We start from the raw sequence: 26965 nt of genomic DNA on the forward strand, positions 1-26965 counted from the left end.
CCCCCCCCCCCCCCCCCCCAGAGTGTATACAGCCCAGCTCAGTTTCCTATGGGCCAAAGTCTTTGCACCACGGTGTCGACCCTTCTTTCTAAGCTGGACCCTGTGAAGCTTTTGCTTTGGAGAGAAGAGATAACAAGGACAACTTAGGAGTCCAAGGGATTTCTTGTCGGCAATGCAAGCTGGAGCGACATAGCAGATGATGTTGAGAAGTTGCAGTAAGTAATATTTTTGGAGCACCATTTTCAGCAGTGCAGAGAGGTAGAATTGATGTCAGATTCTAGTATGTGGAGTATTCCCCCGGGTGTCTGAAAGCTACCAAATGTTCGGCGGAGACAAGGGAAAATGTACTTGAAAGAGTCCAGTAGTCATGGCAGACAAAGGTCCAGTCGGGAGTTTGGATGGAGAGTCCACTGAAGTTCACTGTGATCTGAAGGGATCATCCTAGCTAGATCACTAGCTAGCGGTAACCGTTAGTCGGGAGGTTGACAGCTAACGTATGCCAGCTGAAGCTAACAGTTGATCGACTGTAAATAACGTACGTTACACAAGCTGGCAGCAGCACAAAGTCCAGAATTTAGAAGTTAAAGCAGCGGACCAACACCTAATCTAAAATGTAAATTACTTACTAAAAAAATAAAATAAATATTAATTTTGCGGATGTGAAGCACCGATAATCCCACCAGCATCCTCACGTTCCATAGACTTAACAAGACTAACTGTAGTTAGCTGCTGTAAGCCAGTTAGCTCGGTTAACTGTTATTACTTGTTGTCCAATTAGCCGACCCAGCCCAGGGGTGCTAAGAGCCAGACCCGGAAAGATAAACCATCTGGTAGTGTATTTCTAGCCTCCTCTGTAAGTCTCGGAGGCTGTATTTGGTCCCATCTGGCCGCTTTCACTGAGAACTCGGTTAACAGTTAATGCAGAGCAAATCTGCCTTTCAGGAATAGCAAAGACTTATCCTTCACTACTCAGCCTCTCGTTAACTTACTCTGGAATTCTTACCCTAACCAATCTCACCCACCTAGAGACCCAGAGACGGTTTAGAACTGAGACGCCCTGACTCAGAGTCTTGCTTAATGTAAAGTTGTCATGACAAACGACCTAAAACAAACGCTAAATTAGAAGTTTATAATTTTCCGAATGACAATTAATGAACATTCACAAAGACTCCTTCATGTTCATGAAATGTGTCATGTTATAGGTATGACAGTGTTATGTCAGTCTTATGCCACACCCCCCTAAAGAAGTTACAGAGTATTGTGTCAAAGACTTTACTCACTGTTCGGATGTAAAGATGTATCCAATGACATTTCTGGCAAAGCTGAGGCTGGCTCCAATGAAACATGCAATTATGACTGCCATGGGGAGACATGTACATGTTATAATTACCAGGGAAGAGGTGAACACAAGGAAGTGGAATATTATGAATGGATGCTTCAAGTGTAAGAAGAAGCTCAAAGCTGTGGTGTGTACAATAATTGCAATGATTCATTTTAAATAGAAAGTGTCACTATTGATTCAATCTGAGCGATTACAAGAAATCTCTGATATCTCTGTAATGGGTCAAAAGTGTAATTTAATTCCTCTCTCCGAATTGGAAAAGTCTTTAAAATTAACATTTAAATCAAAGGTTTTAAGAACACCAAGCCGCTTAATTACTAAAACAACTTAAGTGAAGGGTATTGCATACATTATGTTCAGAATGCATGGGGTCTTACATGAACAAAGGATGGGGACTTTGGAAGACAGTTTGGCCTGCTCTATGTTTCCTGCACCAAGAGCATTCCCAACCCGTACACTGGCAGCCGCAGCAAATCCAAGTGGGAACTATGGGAGGAAATAGAGCAGTTATTACCAAAAGTGTATTTGTGCTACTTTTGCTTAACCATTATTTTACTAGAGCTATGACCAGTACACAAACCGAGGGTTAGCGTTAGGACTGCAACTAACTATTATGTTAATATTTGATTAATCTGTTGATTATTTTCTTGATTAATCTAATAGTAGTGGTCTATAAAATGCCAGAAATTGTTGATTAGTGTTTTTCAATGCACAAGATGACGCCCTAAAATGTCTTGTGTTGTCCACGACACAAAGCTATTTGGTTTTAGAGAAGTGAATGAAAAAGAAGATTTTCATATATAAGAAGATGGAATCAGAGATTTTTCACCTCTTTTCTTCTAAAAATTACTCAAGAGATTAGTCGATTATCAAAATAGTTGGCGATTATTTTTTTTGTTTAACAATTTTTATTGATTTTCCATAAACAATGTAGCATTTTCTACAGCACATAATGGACCAAATATGTACAAACAATATATGGCTGTGATATGCAGAAATTAACCAACATGAAAGGTAGTTGGCGATTATTTAACTAATTGATTTATCTTTGCAGCTCTAATTAATGGTTAAAATTAATACATAATGATGGACGGGGGAAAATATTTAGAAGAGTTACCATATAAGCTAAGGCTGCCAGCTCATAAGCTATAGAATGAGCTCCCAGCTCAGTCTCACTGATCACTCCGGCCAGGAATCCAGCTATTTCAAATATCCACCACTCCAGACAAAGCATGAGCATACTGGGGATGGCCAGCCGGACAAAGGGCCCCCACTCCTGCAGACAGTCCAGAGTCCAACCTGTGGGTCAAAGGTCTTTATTTTAAGCTACAAGTTGTCCTTCATTTCTCATCTCATGTTCCCGCTATGCTAAAATCCCAATACAGAAAAGGATGGACTTATGATGATGTCATGAAGTGGGCTTCAAGTTTAATAGAGCCATGTTAAAATGGTTCACTCAATGCATAAATGGATGTACAAACTTTTTGTTCAAGTAAGAAAAACTACTGGCAAATGATTGCTAGTCTTATACAACAGCCTTCTGGCACATGAATTCACTGTAACCTCTCTTCTACACAACATTACACGGTTGAACAGTAGAGTATAAGTCATCTAGTCAAACATTAAAAACTGGAATGAGAGGACCTATTTAGAAGTTCTGAAAGACCAGAGTCTCGAATCATGAAAGAGAATAATAGAGCCTAAAAAAACTGCAGTCAACCCTGTGAGAAGAAAATATATATTTAATCAATATCATGTTTTTTATCACTGACCTCCCCATGTAGCCTTGTGCAGACCCCTGCAGCTGATGTAAGTGAATAAGATTACAGCCAACAAATACTGTGAGATAGCATTGGCTGCAGCAGATCCACTTAAAGAAAAACAAGAAATTGGGGTCCAGATGATCATTCAGATTAATAAACAAATTATACTGCATAATAACACTCTGCACAGTTTAAGGAACACTACATTTGAAAAATGTTTTTCGTAACTCATTGTACTATATTTACCATATCATATGAAACATAACTTGCTTAAGTTCAGGGACATAACAACAATACTATTTAGGCATTGACCAAATTGCCTCCTTATTTCAAGTATTGAAAAATGCCTTGTAATTCAATAGCAAATGTCAATACCTAAGGAGTAAATCTCATCCGCGTCAGTGAGCCAGCCAATCAGCAGGCAGCATGCAGCATGCTTCTACCAAGATCCTATACTGCTGGTGATTGGCTGTCTACACGTTGTGGAGGCATGCAGGGAAACAAAATGTGTTACTAACAGATACAGAGCACACATACATGTGTGTTGTTTTAATTTGAGAAGCTTGACTAAAAAGGAGCAGAAAAAAAAAAAAATTCAGATAAATGAATTTGATTTCCTATCAAAAAAGGTATCGTCCACGGCCCGGAATGTAAGTCACTGTATTGGTATCGGTGCTGGTATCACACTTTTCTGAACGATATCCAGCCCTATTGTTTCTAATGACATAGCAATTGAGTGTTATACTGTCCTAATAAGTAAATAGTAAGCTCTACTACACAATAGTAAGATTGGAAAACTCACGCAACGCCCATATCCAGACAGTAGAGGAAGACGTAGTTGATGACTGCGTTGAGAATATTTGCAATCACGCCTGTCACAACCTGAGGCCATATAATTCCCTGTAAACAACAGCACCTGGTATCAATATCAGTTTTAATAACTATGGTTCAGCCATGAACTTTCACATTTAGTGTAGTTTGCGCGGCTGTACCTGGTTTTGAAGATACCTCCCTTGCAGCTGGTACATAAAGGCAGCCTGAAAATGAAAACAGAAAAATGAATCAGCGTTACTTTGGCATGGCGTTGGCACATTTGAGCTTGAGAGTAATGATCATGCAGAAATGAAAAACCTCTGTATGTTTTGTGTTATTCTCTTCATACAGTAGGTTTAGAATGCACCAAACTCACCGGCAGAGCAGGCATAAAGATCTTCACATACAGCTGGGCGATACTTGAGGCAGAAAAGATGAGAAACAGATATCCATTTAATTGCTGGGTTGAAACACATGGCTGTACATAAACATAACTCTGAATGAATGCTTTTGTACTTCTGTATCTACTGAATGTGTAAATAAGCAGCTTACGTTATAATGATCAAAATGATCATGGTTTTCTGTTTTATCGCAGTATTTTTTAAAGTGTGTTCAATATGTTCAGAAAGCAGTGATAGGCCTACACAAGCTGAAATATATTATTATTATATTACAAATATGCAAAACCTCACCAAAAGTACAATTTTAAACATCAAAGGAACAAGGTGTATGCATGTAAACAGCATATTTCTCAGGAATATTTCCAGTAGTGCAGGTTTAAATGATAAAAATCCAAACATTCAAGGCATAAAGAACAATATGTAAACAAATCACTGGGAAGGATTAAACAAACGGTTTTCACACAATCCAATGTGATAATAACGATATTTTAAATGAAAACTGTTATGTAACTGTTACAGTCAACATTTCTAACATTTGCCATAACAATACCTAGAAGGTGACAGTCTTTAGCTTGTTTTTCTGCTGCCCCCATGTGGCAAAGAAAAGTTATGCAGGTGTAATGGTTAATTTGATCAACTTTGACCCTATTTTCCCATGTATCAGTGTTTTAATGACTAATGTGAATAAAAACCTTTCGCTTAGCTGATTTCTAACGGCAAATCCTACACACTGCAGGGCATTATGACAAGTCAAAACTCAATATAACATGAGTACTGCACTTCCATAAGAATGCTTACCGAAGTTTTGGCACATTTTACTGTAGCTAGATATATTTTATTAATAAAGCACTTTTTAAAACCATGGTCACAATGTGCCGTACAGTGAAACATTGAGGCAAAAATTAGACAGTTAAAAAGTGAGGAAACAGGATAACGTGTTAAGTCAGTCTTAATAATACCACATGTACAGCAGTGTCTCTAAAGGGAAAGATGCTGAAGGTTATGTTTACGGGGATTAAATAATGACCAACCTGGCAACCTCTGGACTCTGTTTGACGGCCAGTAGGAGAGGTTCAGTGTTGACGAGGATAGCCCAGCAGGGGAAACAGGCCAGCAGCAGAATCAGAACCCCCCTCTGGAGAATCACACCCACACGCTTCAAGTTACCGCTCCCATACGTCTGCATGAAACAGGATACTTACATAAGCAGAGATGCAAAACATCCAATCACGCCAACAACCAAGGGTAGGACTGCTCAAAGAAAACTAACATGATACAAAAACTCCTTGTTGAGTTGTTTTAAAGGGGACCCCAGGACTACATGGGAACACAGCATTAGCTGTTGTGTTTGTCTTGGTTAGATAAAGGAAGTGAAAGAACAACCTCTGGTACCTGAGATATGAGGGTATCACAAGTTAACGACAAACCAGTGCCAATGGAAATACCGGTGACATTAACCACCTTCAAAAAAAGAAAGAAAGAAAAAACATTAAACATTAAAAGATGGATAAATCAGTACTGGCAGGCTGGGATACCAGTTCAAACACAGATGGGATAGAGAAAGTCTCCTCACCGAAATTGATAATGCTACTCCTGCAAGTTCAGTTTTCCCCAGGTGACCACAGAACACAGTGCTGACGAAACTGATCATAAAGACCATCAACTGGGAAATGATCTGAAGGAAAAACACAAACATCAGTCCTCATTTTCACGTTAATACTCAAGGCAGATATTCCATACTAAATATATACAAACACAAGGCATTATAGACATTTTCAGTGAGTGAAGACCTAATGGATATCACAAGGCATACTGTACATATATAACAAATGCATAACAGTGGACCTACGTATTTCTAATGCCCAACTAAATACCATGCATTGGTTGCACGTAGAAATGCATTTGATTAGCTGTGGCTTGCTATGTATTATTAAACAGTGATGCCATTGAAATGCACTTTAAAATGGCTCCTATACTGGACTTTTTGTTCTGTCTGAATGTTTGTTTTTAGTTCTAATTTAGATTTGATCTTTTTTTTTTTACTTAGTAGGCCTACATGTGTTATTCCTGTTTTTATTGGTGTAAGAAACAACTTTTCGTTTCTTGTCTTTGCTAAGTAGGCTACTCAGTGAAATGACAAATAAAGTGAATACTGAATGCAATGTAAGGGTCTAACATTATAACAAACGAATATAAGACCCAGCAGCTCCGACAGGCCTTCATCCCGTTACATTTTGAAACAAAAGCATGACCAAAAGCCAGTGAGTAGCCTAAGGTTATGCTATGTTTACACCATCTTAAATACATCATATCATGTAGTCCATACTGTAGTCCTTATTAAATGTACCATCAAGTTATAAACTAATAATACAAACTTAATAGGCCTAAACAGAAAATGGGAAAAACGCAAACATATTCTAACATACGTCACCATTCAAGCAACAGTCAACGTTACTGTTGCTGTACGAATAACACAGTTCAAAATGTTCTTACCACTGGTCCCGCTAACTTGAAAAGTTGACCCAGCTCGTGCCGGTAGGCCGGCGGGATGAAGCAACGCTTTAGGCAGGAGCCCCGGCTATTCTCCGAGCCTTGGACAGAAGAAGCCGTTTTACCTACTTTTAAATCTTCTTTCACTCCGTCGGAATATTTAATTGGTGTTTTAATAGAACCATCCATGACTACGGTGTTCACAACCCACAGAACGGTTCCCTTTGACAGCGGCGTGTGACGGAGGAAGGGTTACTCAACCAGCTCGTGCAGCAGTTTTCGGGCGTCACTGCAATTGGGTAGCTAGATGTGATGTTGCATTCAAGTGCACATGATGGTTCAGTTTTACTATGACTTCAACAGATTGTCTGGGAGCTGAGTGCGCTCCAGTAATACAATATGAGTGCCACATCCAAGTTAGAGCTTCCCAGACTGCTATGAATAGAAAGTAGGGACTGCTGGTACTTTATTAAAGGGGCTACCGGAGGAGTTCTGGTATGTTTAATCACAATGGACTTCACCCTATCTTCACAGCAATCCATATTCCTCCAAAATGATTGAGATTACACTTGACGTTCAAAAATTAAATTAACGCCTTCTATTATGGTTAGCGCTTGGCAAATATGAACAGAAAACTATTACTTGCGTCATTTAAGCAGAATTGTTGACTCAACCTCTGCTCTCTAATCTTAAACATCACACTGCAATGTTATAGGGGGCTATTTCAGTAAATGTAGGCTACTCACTAACATTGTCGTGGAAACACAATTACCATGAAAACTAAATGTAGCCTACACTTCCTGCATTACTGCAGTGCTTCAAATACTACGTTACTCCTCTAGTAAACTAGTATTCGCGTGAAATAAAACCATACAACATTGAGACCATTCAACAAAGCACACTGGGTAATAACGCTATAGTGACAGCTGGCGCGAGCCAATAGAGAAATGTCCCCCCTACAGGTTCGAACTAGAGCCCGCGCCACCATCCATTTCATTACTAAATTCACTTCTGAGACTTTTTATGCAATAAATCAACTATGTAGGGCTCAAATATCGGCCGTTTTACGAAAATTGATGGCTATTTCAAATTTGGTTCGACTGTGTCGGAGTTTAGAAGCTCCGCAGTCTGACGTGACTTCCGGCGGGTGCCTGCGGGGGTCGCTGGCATGCAGGTCGGCCTGTCCACCTTCACAGACCCCGCTGTGAGCTGGCTGGAACTCTCTCAGGAGACTCGCGGACAAGAGGCGTTTATTTCCCGATCGTTTGTCTAAACACACATATCCAAGTTCGGAGCAGGAAGATGGGCGGCAGAGCGTCCGACAGGGCTGAAAGATACCCGTCTACCTTTGAAATGTTGCTGTTTTCATGAATCAAAAGTTGGGTGACCCTCCCTGCTAGACTAAAAAATGTTGAGTGACCCTCCCTTCAACAAAGAATAAAAAGATGACCCTCCACTATTTTCACTTTACATAGTGATAATTTACATTACCAGGGGGAAAAGTGAACACGAGAGTAATATCCTGAATGGATTGTTCAAGTCTAAGAAGTAATTCATAGCTCAAAACTGTGGTTTATACAATAATTTCAATTATTAATTTACAAATGAAGTGTGACAACTGATGGTGTCATTTGTGGGTTGAACTTTTCTCTGATTCATCTGAGAGATTACGAGAAGTCTCGGATATCTTTTGTAATGGGTCAGACCACTGCCTTATGAGTCCATAAACAAGTCACTATAACTTTTTCTTCACTGGGATGCTGTATGGCTTTTGGATTAATAGCACAAGCAGCTGTAAACACTATTTTCAGAAGACTGACACGCAGTTGTAATGTATGACTATGTATTTGTATTTTCAATTTTCAATACCTGAACGTCATGTGTTGCTGTCAGTTTTATGAGGACGTTTTTGTACTTGACAAAATTGGGAAAGGTAAATGATTTCTCAAAAATATAATAACAATAACTTATGACAATAACTTATATACAATAGAAACATAGTTATCAGCCTACTATAAGTAACAGCGACAGTTGGAAATGCACTTCACTTAAACTTTGCCATTAGTTTGCTGATCAACTATGGTCCGTTACAGTCCTAATTCTTATAAAAACTACTACCATCACTCAAGTGAAAAGATGTTTAAATGATCATGCATGCATTAAAAAATAACCAATTCCACAGTTGCTACAGTAACAACTGATGAGAACTGTACAGAAACAGGCATGAAAACCACAGTTGAATGTATAGAAAGTGTTATTGGTAATAGATAGCAGCCCTGGCTTAAAAAAATGACTGACTTGGCAACCTCTGGGGTCTGTGGCAAAAATCAGTGTGCAGAGCAGCAGCAGTGTACTATCAGGCCCAGGAGCAGCCAACTACCACCCCTACCACCAGGACCAGAACCCAGGAGCAGCCAGCTACCACCAGGCCTAAGCAGCTCAGTGTCTCAACTGGGTTTAAGGCTTGAAGATTTGGCATTGGTTCGGTTGCCTGTTCAACATGCTGACGTTTACGGTAAGTGTGTTATCTCAATTGTTAGAACGCTGTTAGCTGGTTGTATGACTTTTAAAATCCTTTCCCTGTGTGTCCTCCCTGAAGGAGATACTCTGTTTTTCTTTGCATTTTTCCTCCAAGGACAATGCCAGGGAGTCTGAAGGAGACATTTGTTCAGTGTTACGTTTATCAAAGCAAGTCCAGGGTCAAGAAGAGGCTCCAACAGTCTGTAAGATTTGACGTGTTTTCCAAAACAAAACTTCATTATCTAAAGATATAGCTACTCTGGATGGTATTGCCCTGGCCTTCAGCACTACTGTCAGTAATCTAGAAGTTATTTTTGATCAAGATATATCCTTTAACAGTCATTGAAAACAAACCTCAATAACAGCATTTTTTTTATCTTCGTAATTAATTGCTAAAATTAGGAAGATCCTGTCTCAAAATGATGCTGAAAAACTAGTCCATGCATATGTTACTTCCAGGCTGGACTACTGTAATTCTTTATTATCCGGATGCTCAAAAAAGTCCCTACAGCTGATCCAGAATGCTGCTGTGTGTTTTCTGACAAAAACTAAGAAAAGAAATATTATTTCTCCTGTATTAGCTTCTCTGCATTGGCTTCCAGTAAAATCCTCCTCCTGACTTACAAAGCTCTAAATGGTTAAGCAACATCTTATCTTGAAGAGCTCTTGGGGCCTTATTGTCCCACTAGAGCACTACACTCCCGGAGTTACTTGTTCTTCCTAGAGTCTCTAAAAGTAGAATGGGAGCCAGAGCCTTCAGCTATCAGGCTCCTCTCCTGTGGAACCAGCTTCCGGTCTGGGTTCAGGATGCAGACACCGTCACCACATTTAAGACTAAACTTAAATTTCTCCCCTTTGATAAAGCTTATAGTTAGGGAGTGAGGAGTTGCAGCGTTCTGCCAAGACCGGCGGGGGGAGGGTGTATATCTGCAGACACTGCACCCCTTCTCTTCTCTGCTTCTCTTCATAGTTGTCAGATTAATTTACCATTTAATCATTAGTATAATAAAACTAGAGGGAGTCAGGGCAGTACAGCCTGACCCAGCGGGGAAGAGTTCTAGCCCGACCAGGCTCCCTTCTTCACCCTGTCTCTCTTAGTTATGCTGCAATAGTTTTAGACTGCCGGGGGGACTTCCTTCGACAAACTGTGCTCCTCTCTCCTTTATCTTTCCTTTTGTGTGCATCCATGTCCGAGAAATACTTGTTACTAACCTAGCTCTGGGGAGTCATGCCATGTTCTTTTTCCCCCAGCATGTTTCCTTCCATGTCTTTTTTATAGGGTACTGCTTGCATTTCATGCCTAAAAGACCAAAGACAGGGAGGCCTGGTATGGTCTGTTAGCTGAGAATACGTATATGGTTTTCTTTGGTTTATCACAAGTCACTTTACTCTTACTTTTTTGACACCTAGTGAAGCAAAGGGGTTGACCCCCCTCCCCCCTCATAAAAACAGTGTTCCCACCACAGCTACTTCATTTTACATTACCTTCTGACTACTGTATATCATGTGCCATACTGACGGTTCAATAGAGTTTCCCCCCAGTAGGCCAATCTCTGTCCTGCAACCCAGGAACTCAGGCGCCTGAGAAGCAATTAACAGTGACAAGACAGATAGAAGACTAAAGAGATAAAACCGTGGCACAGACAACATTAAAGAGCCGGGTGCTTTTTAAAGAGCATCTGCTCAGATGGGCAAAACAATCAATTGAATCAGCCTGTGGTTATTGGGTTGGGTTCTGGAAAGACCAGAGGAACACTACCCAAGCCAAAAAATACTTCTCAATGTTGCCAACATTTGCTTTTTAAAGACGTAATCTAACTTTAGCAACTCCAACTTGTCACCCAGTCTCACCTCAGTAACTTTGGATCTAGGTGCAAATTAAGAGGGAGACTGGCTGAATCTCATTTGAATATCAGAACATCTGTGGTTAATTTATTTGTTTGTGGTCTTGTGTGTCTTTTGTAGTTTTACACATTTGAGTGCCTTTTTATGTGTGTGACATGTAAGTTATGGTGGTAATAGTTGGTAATGGTTCTGTCATATAATATATTTTATGTAATGGTTTTGCCTGTTATGTTAAATTTATTGGGCAATAAAGATAGATTTTTGTTGACAACAACTTCTTCTGAAAATCAATGTATCTAATTACTACACAGATAAAAACATCTGCCTCTGCACCACCACCAAAGTTAACATAGAGTAACTATAAAATACATAAATACATATGACACTGTTGTCAAAACCCACGCAACTGACATAGACACCATTGCAGACGGCAAGACTTACAGTTTGTAATCACACCTAACCCTTACCACAAGGGACAAGGGCTAGGGGTAAGATGGAGAAATGGGATTCAGCCAAAAACAGGAAGAGCCGGAGGATAAGCCAAAGAAAGCAACCTGGGAACACTGAGATCTTTTACTGTATTCTTGAGAGGTTTTTGGTCAGTCTACAGCCACTCCTCCAGCCCAAAATACTCTTGACGTTTAACATGAGAACACTCAGTAACTCAAAATTGGCCCAGACCACCCAAAGGCGTTCCTGGTGCCAAACCACGTTTAAGAAACTCACATCCTTAACTCGCAAAGTTCTCAAAAAGTCAACCACTGGCTGTGCAAGATTTGTTTTCTACCCCTCAGACATTTCTTATTATATTAAGCCATTGTGGGCAATGATTTTTATGGTGGCTGTGGCTCAGGTGTAGAGAGGTTGCCTGGCAATGCAGTCCCATGTCAAAGTGTCCTTGGACAAGACACTGAACCCCAAGTTGCCCCAGATGCTGCGCATTGGAGTGTAAATGTGTGTGAGTGTTTATCTGATGAGCAGGTGGCACCTTTCACGGCAGCCTCGGCCACAGTGTGTGAATGTTGAATGGTTCCTATATGATGTAATAGGACTTTAAGTAGTTGTTAAGGCTAGAAAAGCGCTATATAAATACAGTACATTTACATTTTGGTTTCTTCAAAATCTACATTATAAAAGAATGTATGTATGAAATGACATGTATCTTGAAACTTACTATTTTATGTAAATAGTGAAGAAATTATTGTGAGCCTGGGTAACTGTACAGTAGGCTAAAAAAGTGCTGAAGACCATAGCCAATTACATTCTTACATTACATTTTTGATCAAGCTGTTATTAACACAATTACATACTCTATCCTTAACTCCACTCATATGAAGACAGAAATTCATCCCCATTGGGACATTGGGACTGACCTGACAACCTCTGGACTCTGTTTGACTGCCAGTAGGAGAGGTTCAGTGTTGATGAGGATAGCCTAGCATGGGAAACAGGCCAGCAGCAGAATCAGAACCCCCCCCCCCCCCCCCCCCCCCCCCCCCCCCCCCCCCTCTGGAGAATCCCACCCACACGCTTCAAGTTACCGCTCCCATACGTCTGCAAGAAACAGGTAGATAAATATGTAGAGTAACCAATACCGATCACACTACTAAGCAAAGGTTTGAACAGGCCAAGAAAACAAAGTTGATACGCAATCATATTATTGAGCTGCCTTTAAGGGAAGAAGCTGTGGTGAGATATGAGGGTATCACAAGTGGATGACAAACCAGTGCCAATGGAAATACCAGTGGCATTACCCACCTGCAATAGACCAACATTTTTTTATCTATACAAAATCAAAAGGCAAGCCTAATGCAATGACAGCAAACAGGCTGTGAGGCCAGTATACACATGGATAGGACTCAATCCCAGAAGGGCAATTTGTGAAACATCCAGCAGCGGACACAAACAATCATTACAAAACAACAACAACAACAACAACGACAACAGCAACAATACCGTAAAGATTATTCAACTGTAAAAGCACGTATCGCAGCAGCAACAACTCCGTTTGTTTGAACTTAGTCCCGAAGGTGTGACTACATCCGCCTGCAACAGAGGGCGATTTGCTAAAACTCACTCTGCCTTCTTAAAATCTCTTGATCTCAAGTTTCCTAAAAGTTTTAAGTTAACAACAGAAGTTAAATGCATCAACTCATCACGTTTAAAAGCAAAAATTATACAGACCCACAGTGTTTGATGTTAGCATACTCACCAGAAAGAGCTTTCCTGACCTCGTCATTGTGGAGGGAATTCTACTGTGGTGTAGTTTATTTTCCTCCCCAGTGAGTGCGTGTATGATTGGATGATGGCCAAAGTTGAGTGATTAGGGAAATAACTAGTTGTTGTTTTTCATCATTATATTATAGTCCATAATGAAAAGGAAAAATAACTCAACTTGTATCCCATAAGTTTGAAATATTGCAGTGGGGCATTCTGTCAGAAATCAATCAATTGGTTCAAAAATCAATCAAATCAATCAAACCTCATTTCAATTTATTTAATTTATACTGTTTATTGATCCCCAGTAGGGAAATTACAATTTACACTCTGTTTTGTTAGTAATCACTACACACAGGCTTGAAATACACACACAGACATGCTCAATACCTATTCATGCACAAATGGAGAGATGTCAGAGTGAGTGAGTGGGTGGGGGGTGGGGGTGCCTAGGATCATCTCTCCAGATTCCATTTCACACTTCCAGCATTCAAGTCCCCACATACAGTGGAGTTCAAAGGTTTGGGCACCCCATGTAAAAAATTGTAGTAATGTGCATAAAGAAGCCAAGAAAAGATGGAAACATTTTCCAAAAGGCATCAAATGACAGATTAGACATCCGTATAATATGCCACAAAAAGTTAGACTTTATTTCCATCATTTACACTTTCAGAAGAACAGAAAACAATAAAATGGCGTCTGCAAAAGTTTGGGGGCGACAGGCACAGACATTTGGAGGGGGCTATCGCATACAACAAGTTGGAAATTCGGAAGTTGACAACAATGTTGGAAAATCTGTAGAAGTAGACTTATCCAAATGAAACCACGTCCATTCATCACCAACACTCCTGTTTGGACTACCTGAGGTGGGGTTGGAACCCGGGTCTCCTGGTGCTCGCTCGGGTATCAATCCCCACTAATCCAACTCTGGGGCTAAACAGCACAAAGACCCAGAGAGAAAGAAGAAACTTGACCTTCGTCAACCCGCAGAGAAACAATGTTTGTCTATTATATAACCTGAAACATGTGAAGGTAAAGCTGAATTGAAATCATAGGCGGTCAAAGAAAGGTTGAAACATGGGAGCTCATCTGGAGGCAAGGGGCGGACTGGCCACTTGGCATTCCGGGCACTTTAACGGTGAGCCGATGTAGCCTACTTTTTGGGACACTTTATACATTTTTACTTACTATATTTACTTATTTTAACTATATTTTGTCCGGCCCATAAAAGTGGTACAGTAGGACTAGATCAGCAGCCCATTTTTTTTTTTCACTTGACACCGGGCTGGCCCAAAACACTTGAATCCAAAATATCACGTAGGCTAGGTTTTTCCGTACACCCATAATTTCACAATGAAATGGAGTAGTCCGTAACGGTGTGCGGCGCGAAAGATAAACAGTGACGTGAAAAATTAAAGTGAAAAATTAAACAAAGTTACCCAAGTGGCTCAAGTAAAAGAAAAAAGACGTCAATAAGTATTCGGCAACGCCGCCAAAAATGACAAACTTTTTACGGCTACTGTTGGGGAAAAGACAGGAACAACAAAACCCAACCATTTTGATAATCGATAAGTTGGTATGAGTGTTTAAAAAAAAGTAAGATACTTTAATTCCAGCTTGTTAAATGTGAATATGTTCTAGCTTCTTCACTTCTCTTTGACTGTTACTTAATGTCTTTTAGTTGTGGACAAAACAAGACATTTGAGGACGTCATCTTGGGGAAACAACACTGACATTTTATAGACCAAACAACTAATTCTATTAATCAAGAAAATAATCAACAGATTAATCGACTATGAAAATAATCATTAGTTGCAGCCCTAGATGCTATGCTGTACTATACTACATGATTGCAGCTATCTAAGTCTTGACTGATGATCTTCTCACCGTTTTATTATTAGGCTATATTAGTCTAGCTACCTTTCATTTACCAAAGTAGCCTACATCTTAATAATAAGCCGAACACCACATTAAAGTTCATCAAACCTGAAGCTTGTGCTGTCCTTAACAGTAGATAAACGTGGCACATCATGCAAACTTACTCAACAAAAGCTCATGATAGACCTCTTCAAATTACAGCACAGGGTCTCGTCAGTCCTGAAATAATATATATATTGATTCATGAGGAGAATACCGTTTTATTTTATTAAGAAATGACACTTCTTTGAAGTATTTAATGTGTCCAGTCTCACTAATTGTTGCTTGCTCGTTACATGGCGTTAGTAGTTTTAAAGAGTAAGAGTTGCTTTACATATTCAGGGTAGTGCAAGGACGGCATTTGTGATCTTACGTGGTGGGCCGGTCTTGGCCAAAATACCAGGGACGATTTTTGGTCCCAGTCCGTCCCTGTCTGGAGGAGAAACTGCACCACAGTCTGAAGGTTGAAATCCAACCTTTGCCGTCTGTGCCTTCATGTGTTCTAACGGATTCTCTTATTGTGAAAAGCATGAGCGTGAACTCCTCAGAGGAAGAAACCAATCCCAATGTTTTTGTTTTCTTTAAGGATGAAGAGTAAAGACATTTCACCAACTGTCCAAAACACGAAGTGGCTCATAACCCAGCTGGAACAGAGGAGTAAGATCCTACTGATGGAGGCCACGCTGAGGATGTAAGAGACAACACAAGTAAAGACAAACTATGTGTTGTTTCTCTGCAAGTTGATGAAGTTGAAGTTTCTTCTTCCTCTTTCTGGGTTTCTGTGTTGGTCAGCCCCAGTCCCGTGGGGGAGGATGCCGACCAACAACCATGCTCAAGCCCTGAACGAGGTACTTTAGGGTGATATTTGGGTTGAAGTTTAATACTATTGGATCTGCCCCGAGCCACTTTGGATTTGCCATAACCAACCGCTAATGTTTGCTTGTAACATCGGCTTAGCAACGCTAGCGTTCGCCCCCAATTTCCACCGGATGCGTAACGGCTCCGTGCTCCGCCGTCCGTCAACACCCACCAGGTCCGGATTTGTTGTGGAACAGCTGCGGCCATGACTAACAGCTGGACCCAAAAGATCTTGCAAATTCACGTAGAATAGAACCAAAAAAAACTACCTTTTGTTTCCATCCAGAGGAGTAGAGGGTGAACAACTCTGTGCTGTGTTTTCATGGTGTAGTGCAGGGAACTATGACCCGCCATGAGTTTTGTTTTGAAAATTAACCGTATGTTTTATTTTGTTTCTGTGCTTAACCTACTGTCCCGCAAATTGTTCTTGCTCAGGCTTTAACTTCTGGGTTTTCGGCAGCGTTGCTACAACGGACACCTTCCTGGGTTGAAGATGAAGGCGATGGCAACTGGGCAGACCGCTAAAGTACCCTCCTCCTAGTAGAACTTTATGCCACGAAAACTCATCAATAAAATCTTCTAAACCAAATACTACATATCTGAGAAATTAACATCAGCAACCAAGATTCAGCAACGTCGCTCATGTAACAGTGTCGGCTAGCTAGGCTCGGAATCAAGACTATCTGGCTGTGCTGAGAAATAATAAGTGTGGTAAATAATACACGTGCCTGAGCTTTAAAGGAATTCTACAAATAACATCTTGACATTGTTTTTAATGGTGGGAGATGAGCATTACAAAGCAAGAGCAGACATTCAGTCATTCACAGATAAAATCCCTGATAAAACTACAATGCATATTATGGCTTCTTACAGCATGCTTCGTGAGCACAGATGATTAAAAAAACGTTTTCCATCATTTGTTTAGGGCAATTTTCTCTTGGTTATAGTAAATGTAAGTTAATTCTTCATTGCTGCGAACAGGGAATAAAATACAGGGAAATATATTCTGTTGAAACCACAGGAACAGAACAAGTAAACAAAGTGTTTCAAATGCCATTATAAATATATATTTATATATAGAAACACTGTTTGAAATTGTGTTCCCAACACTGCAGTGGTGGTATTTTTTTTGAACATGCAGGTCCAGTGTGCGTCAATCCCTTTAATTTTAAGAAACATTCCAAGTGAAAATGCTATAATACGACAGCTTTTCCACAGTATTAAGCGTTACGTAAATTTGTGTTGAACATGATTTTGTGACAAATGTGTTGAGTTCAAGGAACTCAAATGACAGGCTGTCAACCAATGATTGGGTCAGTTTGACAGATCTTCTGAGACCCTCCCACTCAATGTGGTCGTCAGAAGCTGAAACTGCACAGGGAAATAACCAGTGTTGTACGCACAGACTGTAATCCTGAAATGCTTGGGCTATCTGTGCCCATATGTCACTGGCTTACCGCTAGATGTGGTCATATTGGGAAATCTGTCATAATAATGCACTTAGTGTAAGGGACATTGTAGTCTAAGAGCTTCCTGACTGTCTTCAAAGCTCAGGCAGAATTGTGCAGGTTTTTTTCCTGATCTTGAAAAGCTTGCATGAAACTTAAACTAATTCAAATTCTCATAAAATAATTTACCATAAATTATGTTGGAAACTGTCACCAAGTTTCCTACAGAATGGTGTCTTGTTCTCAGTGGACATGTTAGCACTAAATAGAAAAATAAATAAATTTATGGAGAGAAAAAAAAAAAAAGGTTGGAAGGTTGACAGCCACATCACCATGCACTGGAGGGTTCAGTGTTTCAACTGCAGGGGAAGAAAGAGAGTGCTAACAAATAAATGAAAGAAAAGCTGGTCTAAATGTCTATACAAAATGACAGCATATTCAATGTGTAAAGGACTGTATCTCATCCAAACTGTTTCATAAAGTCACACAAAACGCATACATCAGCATTCTGCTACTAGATTTATAAAATGGCAAACACTGCTTCAGGCTTGATTTGTGGGATTTCATTTGTGGTATTGGATAAAATCATTTCTCACTCTAGTTTTTGGTTTTGTAAACAGTAACATTCAAAGAAGCCCTCACCAACAGCCTAGAGAATGTAAACTGCAGCGTTTCTTATCTTAACATGGTCAGTCATACAAAAGGCCTGTGTATGAATGGAATCAAGCATGATTCATTGTGTATTAGAGTTTGTGTGCTTGTGTCTGTGTGTAAAAGGCCCACTACTCCTCTATCCAAAGATATGCCTGTAAACATTTCCAAATATCTTCCTTCCCTTTACATTCCTTGTTTGCTCACTGTAGTCACCCATTAATTAAATAAAAGAATAAATAAACACAATAGATAACATAACATACATTCAAGTACATCAGTTCCTCAATACTGGAATGCAAGCAGGTTTTGTTTCCTGCTTGCACCATTCTACAGCCTGGTTGTGGGCTGATGGTTTGGTTTATGGGCTACAGTACATACAGTACTTGCACCTCGACCATCTCAAACTGGCTCGGATGTTGCGAGGCATTGAGATCATTTGAACTGTTATACAGCTCAGTGATACCACTGTGTTTCTGGGGTAACTTCTTCTCACACTGCCCATCCTAAACATGACTGTCGCGGGTCACATTCTGCCCACCCCTGCAGCAGCTGTGGACTCACTGGAGACCTCATGTATTTAAGGTAACACATCACAGGTTGCTTGAATGTTATTTCAAAACACTTTGTAAATGGTGGTGCACTTACAGTGCAGTGAGGGTGCGGAATAGCTGAGTGAGGCAGAAGACGGAGGCGGTGAGCGCAGTGCACTGTTTGGCCAGCAGCTTGGTGCTCAGGTCCTGGCAGCTGCGCTTGCTGTTGGCTCGCTCTGCTGCCAGACAGAAGTCCCTGAATGAGCGAGCCACGTCTGCCAGACCCGCAACGGCCTCTGCGTTCCTCCGATCACACCGTTCGCAACCGGAGAACCAGAGGCATATACCTGCCAACTCCACCAGGGTCCGGAAACTGTCAGCAAGGGAGTGAAGCATTGCCTCTGGGCTCTGTTCAATCCCCACCACCTTCTGGCAGCCTGACATCAGCCGCCGTGCTTCTATCTGGAGCACCCTCTTGTTCTCAGTAAAGTGGGCAGGGCAAGTGTCACTTGGGTGGCGACCTCCATGGCCTGTCAAGGATCGGTCAGCGCCGCTACTTTCCAGAATGGAAAGGAGCTGGTCCACGTCTACGCGGAGTACTTGGAAACCGGTTGGGGGTTCTGGGAAGTGCTGCTGGCCCAGCCGACTGATGGTGTCCTTGTGCGTTTGAGACAGGAAACGGTCCGAGGCGTCAGACAATGGCGAGAGCAGAGGGCTGAGCTCAGAGGTAGAAGAGGAGAAGAGGATGGAGCGTGGAAAAGAGGGGGAGTTGGTGGAGAGAAAGGAGGGACTGGGTGGAGAGGTCACAAGAGGAAGATCTGCTCCAGAAGTCGGAGTCACACCGCTGCTCTGTGTGCGGCAGGAGAACTCGTAGACCGTCAGCTCCTCGTCAAAGCTGTCCCCGCTGCTGAAGCAGTTGGTGTAGACCGGTGGGCAACCACAAGCATCCAGTGGCACCTGCACCCCTTCCACAACTGACTCACATCCCGACGCTAGCACAGAAGTGCAGCCAAACTCAGACTTTAAGGGTGGGGTAGTCCCCACCTCGGCTGGGCCCTTTGTTTTGGATGGATCCTCACAGATGGTAAACACCCTGCAGTCTGAGGAAAGGGTTTTTGATGAGTCTGAAGTCTGCCCTGTAGGGCTACAAAGACCCATCAAAGGTCTGTCGCTACTGGTCCGATTCACTTTCTGTGACTGACTATGAAAAGGGAGTCCTGGCCCATTTAGATTCTGCGTTGTCACCACTATCGGAGGGGGGATAGAACGTGACTGACTGTTCATTTTATAACCTGGAATGTCTTCACCTGGACTTCTGACCATCATCTTTGATTCTGGGGCATCTTTTACAGGGCCAGGAGTGTCCATCTTTAGGCCAGAAGTGTCTCTTTCAAGGCTGTTCACTATGGAGGCCGGAGGCTCCGTTATTGGTCCTGGTGTGTTCTTGACAGGCCCAGTGTACAGAAGTAGATTTTGGTGTTGGGGTTTGGGCTCAGTTTGGACAGGCAATGGAGCGCTTGCTTCCTTCACCTCTAACACAGAATGAAAACTCTTTGCTAAGTTTTTTTCAACAAAAAACTCACCGTCCCTCTCGGATCCTATGACCGTTGTATCCGAATCGTCTGACTCCACTGATTCTGCAGTTGGGTCCATTTCAAAGTCTATTGTTTGTGTGACGTTATCAACGTCTGTAACTTTAATGATGATCTCTCTGTCATCCCTACTTTTGTCCTCAGCAGGACTCTGAGGTACATTCCCCGCCACAACTTGGTTGAGAGTTTCCTGGGAGCGCGTTAAATATAGTGGCAAATTTTGAATCTTCCCCCTGAGTGTGGAGGCAGATAAGCTACCCATAAAGCTAGGTGAACATGTCTGGAAGAGGAAATGAGTGGGAGACGGAGGTGCTTTGCAGAGATTGTGTACTGTGGGTGTTTTAGCTTTGGCTTCATCACTTTGGGGTTTGTTTACATTTTGTTTCAAACATGGAGCACTATCACGTGTAACCTTACTTTGCAATCTGGTACCTGAATCAAATGTAGGAGATGTGGCTTTAGTTGCAGCTCCAAGCTTTGCAGTGATAGAATTTATAGCTCGAGTGTAATCAGAATTTACCAAATGAATCCTTGTATGAGCCTCAGTGTCGGTAAGAGACTTAACAGTCACTTGAGACTCTCCTTTACTTGGTATAGCCGAATTTGCACTGATGCTATGCTTTGGAGCTATAGCACAGTTGTCATTCTTGTCATTTGAAATAGAATTTAAGGAATTAGTCACCTCATCGTCATCAAAGACATTGTCCGAATTGCTGCTGTCAGTAACTTCATCACTAGTAGTCCTAGCAGAGCTAGAAACACGAATGGCGTCCTCATTAATACTGGTGGTGATGTCTAAATGTAATTGTGCTTTTTTAGTGTGACTTTGCTTTCCAGTGGGCCTCTCCTCAGAATGAGACATTTTGGTTGAGGTTCCTGTGTTTTCGCTGCACCCTTCTTCCCTCAAAAAACAGTCACTTTGGGATTTGTGAAGAACTGTTATTGGAGGTAGAGGGGATGAGGGTGGAGGTGGGGGTGGTGAGTTTGATGGAGGGTTTGACATTTCACACACACCCTCAAGCTTAAGTTCCTCTACGTATGAGTTTTGCTCTAGGGCAATCAAATGCACTCCCAAAAGGCCATTACTACTCTTTTTAGTCACATCTATCAAACATGTAGGAGGTGTGTTGGCCTCCGGCTGCCTCTCTGCACCTATGAGGGGTCTGCTTGAACTGGGCGAGTACTCGCTCACAACCTCTTTCTTCTCTTTCCCCCCCTTACCTTTCTCCGCACTGCTTTCTGGTAAAAACATATGATTAGTGAATGGCCCATTCCCTGACACACTGGCTGTCTCTTCCTCTCCTTCCTCTTTTGCCTCACTTATCTCCCTCTGTTCCCCCCCTTCCTCCTTTCCGTCACCCCTCCGGTCAGCACTCTCCTTCCCATCTGGATCCACCCGGCAGCGGACAACGGTGATGGTAGGAGACGCTGCCTTAACCACATCTGTGACTGATTTGGATTCCATTGCATCAGGTTCCATCTCCATTTCTTGTTTCCTGGTCCTGGAAGGGGCTGGTGGGTCTCTAGTCTGCTCTTGAGACCCCAAACCATGTAGAGAGCCAGGTCCATGCAAGCTGGGTTTGGACAGGATTGGCTTTGACTCGAGCTGAGCCGGCTCCCCTTCAGAGTGAGTCAAAGAGGAGACAGTAGGACTGGGATTCTGGGTTTGCTCTGAAGGTTCAGGATCTGAACTCAGTATCTGTGCATCATTGGCTTCTGCTAAAAGGTTCTTGTGACGCCTGCTCAAGACCAGGTCCTGCATGTCTGGATCTGGCTCTGGATATGATACCCTAGAGGTGTAATCCGTTTCTACGAAGGAACGGCGCTTACGGGATCTTTTCCTGAGCTGGAACAATGTTTCTCTGCCTCCTCCTTCCTCGCCTCCTTCTTTTCTGTCTCCTTCCACTATTCCATCTCTGTCTGTGTCTGTCACCGAGACTCTGATGTCACTGAGGCTGAGTGTGCTGAGGAAGTCCAGTTTCATATCTGTGCGAATATCTGCAAGACATAAAAATTTAAATGAACTCAACAGATTAACCTCCTGCAAGAACATCACTTTATTTTTCCTTGAAGATTTATGTCTGATTGTGATTTCGTGAACTAATTTATTCATATAATAGGGAGTTGAACATCACTATCTTTGGCTATGGGTGTCGTTTTTCACGTGGGATAGGGGAGACATTCAAGTCTTATTTTTGTCTCCCTCACCTTTATAGCTTTAGTTTGATTAGTCTATATCCTTTGCATTCCACTTCCGGTATTGCTCAGGTGCTGCAGGAAAATCCACCAGATGCATGCATTTTCCGTTTCCTTCTGCTTTCTTTGTGTTGGAATTTTAAATTCAGTGGATTTGTGAGGACTATAATTTACTGTTCCTTAGATCTCTGCAGGGTAAATCCAGACAGCTAGCTAGACTATCTGTCCAATCGAAGTTTTCTCTTGCATGACTATTTTGCAGCGGCTCTGTGCGAGGCTTAGGGCCGCCCATGACAATTGTGATTGGTGGTGATTGGTTTAAAGAAATGTCATTGTACCAGAACAGTTTTTCCTCCCATCCCCCAATGCTACAGTATGTGAAGTATCCAGACCCTCCTTCAATGCGTTTTGGAGGAGGGTCTGGCAAAGCGGGACTACAGTTTGATTTACTCAACTATTACGAATGGTTATACAGTCTCTCGTAAAACATGTCATTGTCATGAAGTATCAGGTCTCTATCGAGTAAAATGATTTGAAGTAGGTTTGGTGCGTTATCAATTCAGCATAGACTTTTCATGATTTTCATGAAAAGAACATCAACCAGTTTCATCATAGTGTTGTTTTGTTTTGGTTAAAGAACCACTGACTTTATTGTGATCCCATTCCCTTTTAAAAAACATGTTTGCTATAACTGAAATGTTGCTGTACTTTTTTAATGTGTGAAAATAAAAAAAACTGAGAAAATTCTGGATGAATTGAAGAAATAGGTGGCTGCGTCCACTACGTGTCTACTGTTCTTCGGTTTTGGATTGTTTGATCACCGTGGAGGCAAATAAATGTAGCACAATAGATACCTTATTGGAGTAGAAGTATAAAGTAGCCCACAAATTAGAAATACTAAAGTTAATTACAAGTACTTTAAAATTGTACCTGAGCACAGTGCTTGAGTCAGTGTACTTTATTACTTTCCACCACAGCCCCTGGACTAATTATCTTTTGAGAGCTATGTTAAGTGTAATGGATGAAATTATGTCTTTTCAGGTGGGTAAGCATGGTTGCACTTAGCTCTAAAGGCTCTATAGTCTGAATCTATATAATTTGTGGACCACATCCAGAACTCTGGTTCAGTAGGTGAGGTCAGTAGTGTGATCTTGTACTTTCTTGGCAATCATGTTACATTGCTGGCTAATGCTGGTCATGTCCCTTTTGTGGAGTAAAACCTTCAACCACTAGATGGCAGCAAAAGTGTTTTCATCAATCCACAGGGCTTAAAAATGATAGAACATAATTGCGATGAAATAATAACCACATCACCTCTTGGCATGGCCCCTGAGCTTGGGTCTTCAGGTGAAGTGAAACGATCTCTGGCGTCAAAGAACTCTTCATCAGAGCTGCTGTCTCCGAAGCCAGGCGGTGGCTGAAGGATGGGAATAGACTCCAGGTCAACCGCCTTACCGCTATCCTCCTCCACCTTCTCCCCATCTTCTTCCTCATTACCATGCAGGCTGTGGGGAAGGCTGCGAGCACTGTCGGGGGTGATGTTGGAGCAGAGTTTGTAGTAGCAGCGAGCGTCGCTTTGGTCAAAGTTAAACACAAACTCCAAGTGGGAGGAGGAGGACGGGGAAGGGGATAGCAGATGTTCTCCAAGACTTTGAGAACATCTGCTTGAGCTTCCTCTTTCAACTGCTCTGCTCAGCGACTCGCCCGTCTCTTTCAACATCTTCCTTCTCCTCCACCTCCGCCTCCTCATCTCCTCTTCTTCATCATCCTCGCTGGCCTCTGGAGGGCTCGGCAGGAAGTCCACAAGGCGGGAGAGCTCAGCAAAACACAGGGAGCTGTCGTCGGAGCAGGGGTTTCCTGAGCCCTTTTGGACATGGCGAAGGCTCGGAGAGGAGGGAACAGGTACGAAGATTTGGGGGTCGGCGCCATCGCCTGACCTCCTGCAGCCGCTGCCTCCGCTGTCGTGAGTTGTGAGGTGTATGAGGGGATGGGTGTGGGCTGGTGGAGGGGCGAGGAACTGGGAGTGAACGTGCCTGGGAGAGTAGTGTGGATGAAAATGATGGGGAGGGTGGCCGTGGGCATGAGTGTGTGAGGGAGCCTTTGGGTGGAAGGAGGAAGAAGAACATGAAATCAAGTCATCTTCCTCCAAAGCATCGAGGGAGTCGCTGGAGGGACTGTTGACGACACGAGAGTCAGTATTCCAAGAATCTGATGCTTCTGACAGTGACACAGATGGCTGCTCCTCTGCAACGCGCAGCTCTTCTCCACCTTCTTGTCCCAGGTTTTCCCGCTGTTCCCCAGGATTGTTGTCCGTTACTTGAGTCTGTGTTTGCTGACCATCATGCGCTCTCTCAGTTTCCTCCTCGTGCTCTGGATCCTTATTCTTATTCTCTCTGTTTTTATCCAGGGGAGACTTCTCCTTTGCGTTGTCAGCATCCTTTTCTTCTTTCTGCTTATTATCCTCCCATGGTTTATCTCCCTTTTCTCTGCCATCTTTGCTTCTCCTTCGGTGTCTGTCTTTTTTTTTTCTTCCATCTGGGTCCGACGAGGACCTGACGCGAGGGCATGGCCTCTCGTCATGAGACACCTGGGTGACCAGCGCTTCCAAGTCGGAGGAGGTGTCTGAGTCGCTGCCACACCGTGACACGTAACCTGTGAACACACACCAACATGGAAACAAGACAAGTTATTGATTATTGAGACCATCCTTGTGTGTGACTTTACTGTATGGATGTATGCATCCTTTTTATGGCTGTACATTACTGGAAATGTGTACCCTCCTCAGCCGACACTCTGTGCTTCTTGGAATCGTGTATCCAGGGAAAGACGTTGAGGCTGGGGTCAACAAACACTCGACAGTACCCTGCTATTAGGCAGGACATATCTTTAGCGGAGGCTGACTCCAATAGCAACGTGATGGGCTTTGCATGAGAAAGGAAAACAAGAAAAAAGAGGGAACGGAAAGACAATATAAGTAGTGGAAAAAAACACTAAGCATACAGTAATCCTGTCATATCCAAAAGGCTCAATCTATTGATGAAAAAGCAGTTCTACCTCTTTTCATGCTGAAGTCTGCACATTGTTTACAGGAAAGGGTAGACAAAACAATGCACACAGCTCAGTATAAAAACCATTTTAAAGTAATGAATCACAATTAAAAACACAGCTACATGTTAAGTTGAATGCTTATTCATAGTATTCTTAAGCATGCTGCATTCCTTTTGGCTCACTGATGGTGATGAGAGTTGCTCCTTAGGTAAATTGGGTATTGAATGACATGGCACTTTTTGATACTGCAAACTAAGGTGGCTACTCGGTTGGTGCCTAAAAAGCAGGGGCGGTTCTAGGATTGTGCCTTTCTGGCACAACCACCTCCGATTGGCCATAACAATATTTCTGTTAACCCTTTCCTTGACTGTGTTACAGGTGCACAGCATCGGCAACAGCGACACAATATATTAAACCTGTTTCAAGCCCTTTGAACCTGTAATTTTTTGTCCTCTGTAACTAACAGACACGTTTGCAAACACTAACTTGAAGGGGCTTGAAAGGGTCTAAAATAAAAGTATTGAATTCAGTACCCAGTAGCCCAAGCAGTGCTTTGTCTCCCTCCTGTGTGTTGGGTGTGTGGGTATATTCCTGCTCTTACCTTGATGTCCTGCAGGTAGATTTTCACCAGGCTGACCTTGTCGGATTCAGGCAGCAGCTCGATGCGCGTGATGCTGGTGAACTCTGTGAGGGGGGACAGGATGCCCAGTTTGTGGTTGACCACCTGACTCACCCCGTACCGCGCCCCCACCAATAGGGTCACCATTGACTCCCTGTCCTGAAGCTGAAGGGGCATCGTCAAACAAAAAGACAGAGGAGAATTTGTAGATAATTACAATGAACAACAATCTCAACAAAAACTAAATATACATAGAAGCTGTGTCTCAAATCAGAAAGTTACATTTACTGTCTGTTCAAGTGTAATGCTGGATACGTTAATGAAATTGATGCAAATTGAGGTTTTTTAACATTAATATCAGTTCCCCCAGCCTGACTATGGTCCCCCAGTGGCTAGAAATTGTGATAGGTGTTGTTCTGTTTATTGTTGTTTACTGCCATGTTTGTCTTAGGACTATATGTGTCCAGGGTCAAAGACGTAGTGGGAGGCACTGCTGTAACTTGGCTGTGCCATTCCTACTGAACCCCTGTCCTAATTGCCTTCATCCTGGTAGGACAGAATAGGGCCAAGTACAGCAGAGGGAGAGCAGGAGGAGGAAGAGGGGAAAAGCCGTCTGGGGCCACAGAGAGAACGAGAGAGAAGATAAGCTGCTTGAGCTTATAAAAGCAGACATGAGGTAGCAGAAGGAGGAAGAAGAGAGAATGGACAGGCT

General features: G+C 42.3%; 2 protein-coding genes and 1 long non-coding RNA gene across 4 annotated transcripts in view; 1 reads left to right on the forward strand and 2 right to left on the reverse strand.

Moving 5' to 3' along the window:
* Window positions 1-7084, reverse strand: part of LOC117954902 (multidrug and toxin extrusion protein 1-like) — a 10942-nt gene extending 3858 nt beyond the window's left edge. Inside the window, exons 1-11 of the mRNA XM_034889018.1 lie at window positions 6813-7084; window positions 5893-5994; window positions 5712-5780; window positions 5351-5499; window positions 4295-4337; window positions 4098-4142; window positions 3908-4005; window positions 3115-3212; window positions 2460-2641; window positions 1720-1828; window positions 1281-1356 (exon numbers count right to left, since the gene is read on the reverse strand). Coding sequence (XP_034744909.1) covers window positions 1281-1356; window positions 1720-1828; window positions 2460-2641; window positions 3115-3212; window positions 3908-4005; window positions 4098-4142; window positions 4295-4337; window positions 5351-5499; window positions 5712-5780; window positions 5893-5994; window positions 6813-6998 — 1157 coding nt within the window. The 5' untranslated portion in view covers window positions 6999-7084. The remainder of the gene's footprint in view (window positions 1-1280; window positions 1357-1719; window positions 1829-2459; window positions 2642-3114; window positions 3213-3907; window positions 4006-4097; window positions 4143-4294; window positions 4338-5350; window positions 5500-5711; window positions 5781-5892; window positions 5995-6812) is intronic.
* A 7557-nt stretch (window positions 7085-14641) lies between these two features.
* Window positions 14642-24611, forward strand: LOC117955056. Its single transcript, XR_004658946.1, has 3 exons — window positions 14642-14795; window positions 15962-15965; window positions 24601-24611. It is a non-coding gene; the product is annotated as an uncharacterized LOC117955056 (long non-coding RNA).
* LOC117954740 (FERM and PDZ domain-containing protein 1) overlaps window positions 16922-26965 on the reverse strand; it is a 44869-nt gene continuing 34825 nt past the window's right edge. For both annotated transcript variants that reach the window (XM_034888707.1, XM_034888715.1), the window contains exons 13-16: window positions 26236-26418; window positions 25363-25507; window positions 23901-25238; window positions 16922-22388 (exon numbers count right to left, since the gene is read on the reverse strand). In XM_034888707.1, the coding sequence (XP_034744598.1) occupies window positions 18910-22388; window positions 23901-25238; window positions 25363-25507; window positions 26236-26418 (5145 nt within the window). In that variant the 3' untranslated portion in view covers window positions 16922-18909. The remainder of the gene's footprint in view (window positions 22389-23900; window positions 25239-25362; window positions 25508-26235; window positions 26419-26965) is intronic.

Source organism: Etheostoma cragini, chromosome 2, assembly GCF_013103735.1.
Source record: "Etheostoma cragini isolate CJK2018 chromosome 2, CSU_Ecrag_1.0, whole genome shotgun sequence".
Lineage (NCBI taxonomy): Eukaryota > Metazoa > Chordata > Actinopteri > Perciformes > Percidae > Etheostoma > Etheostoma cragini.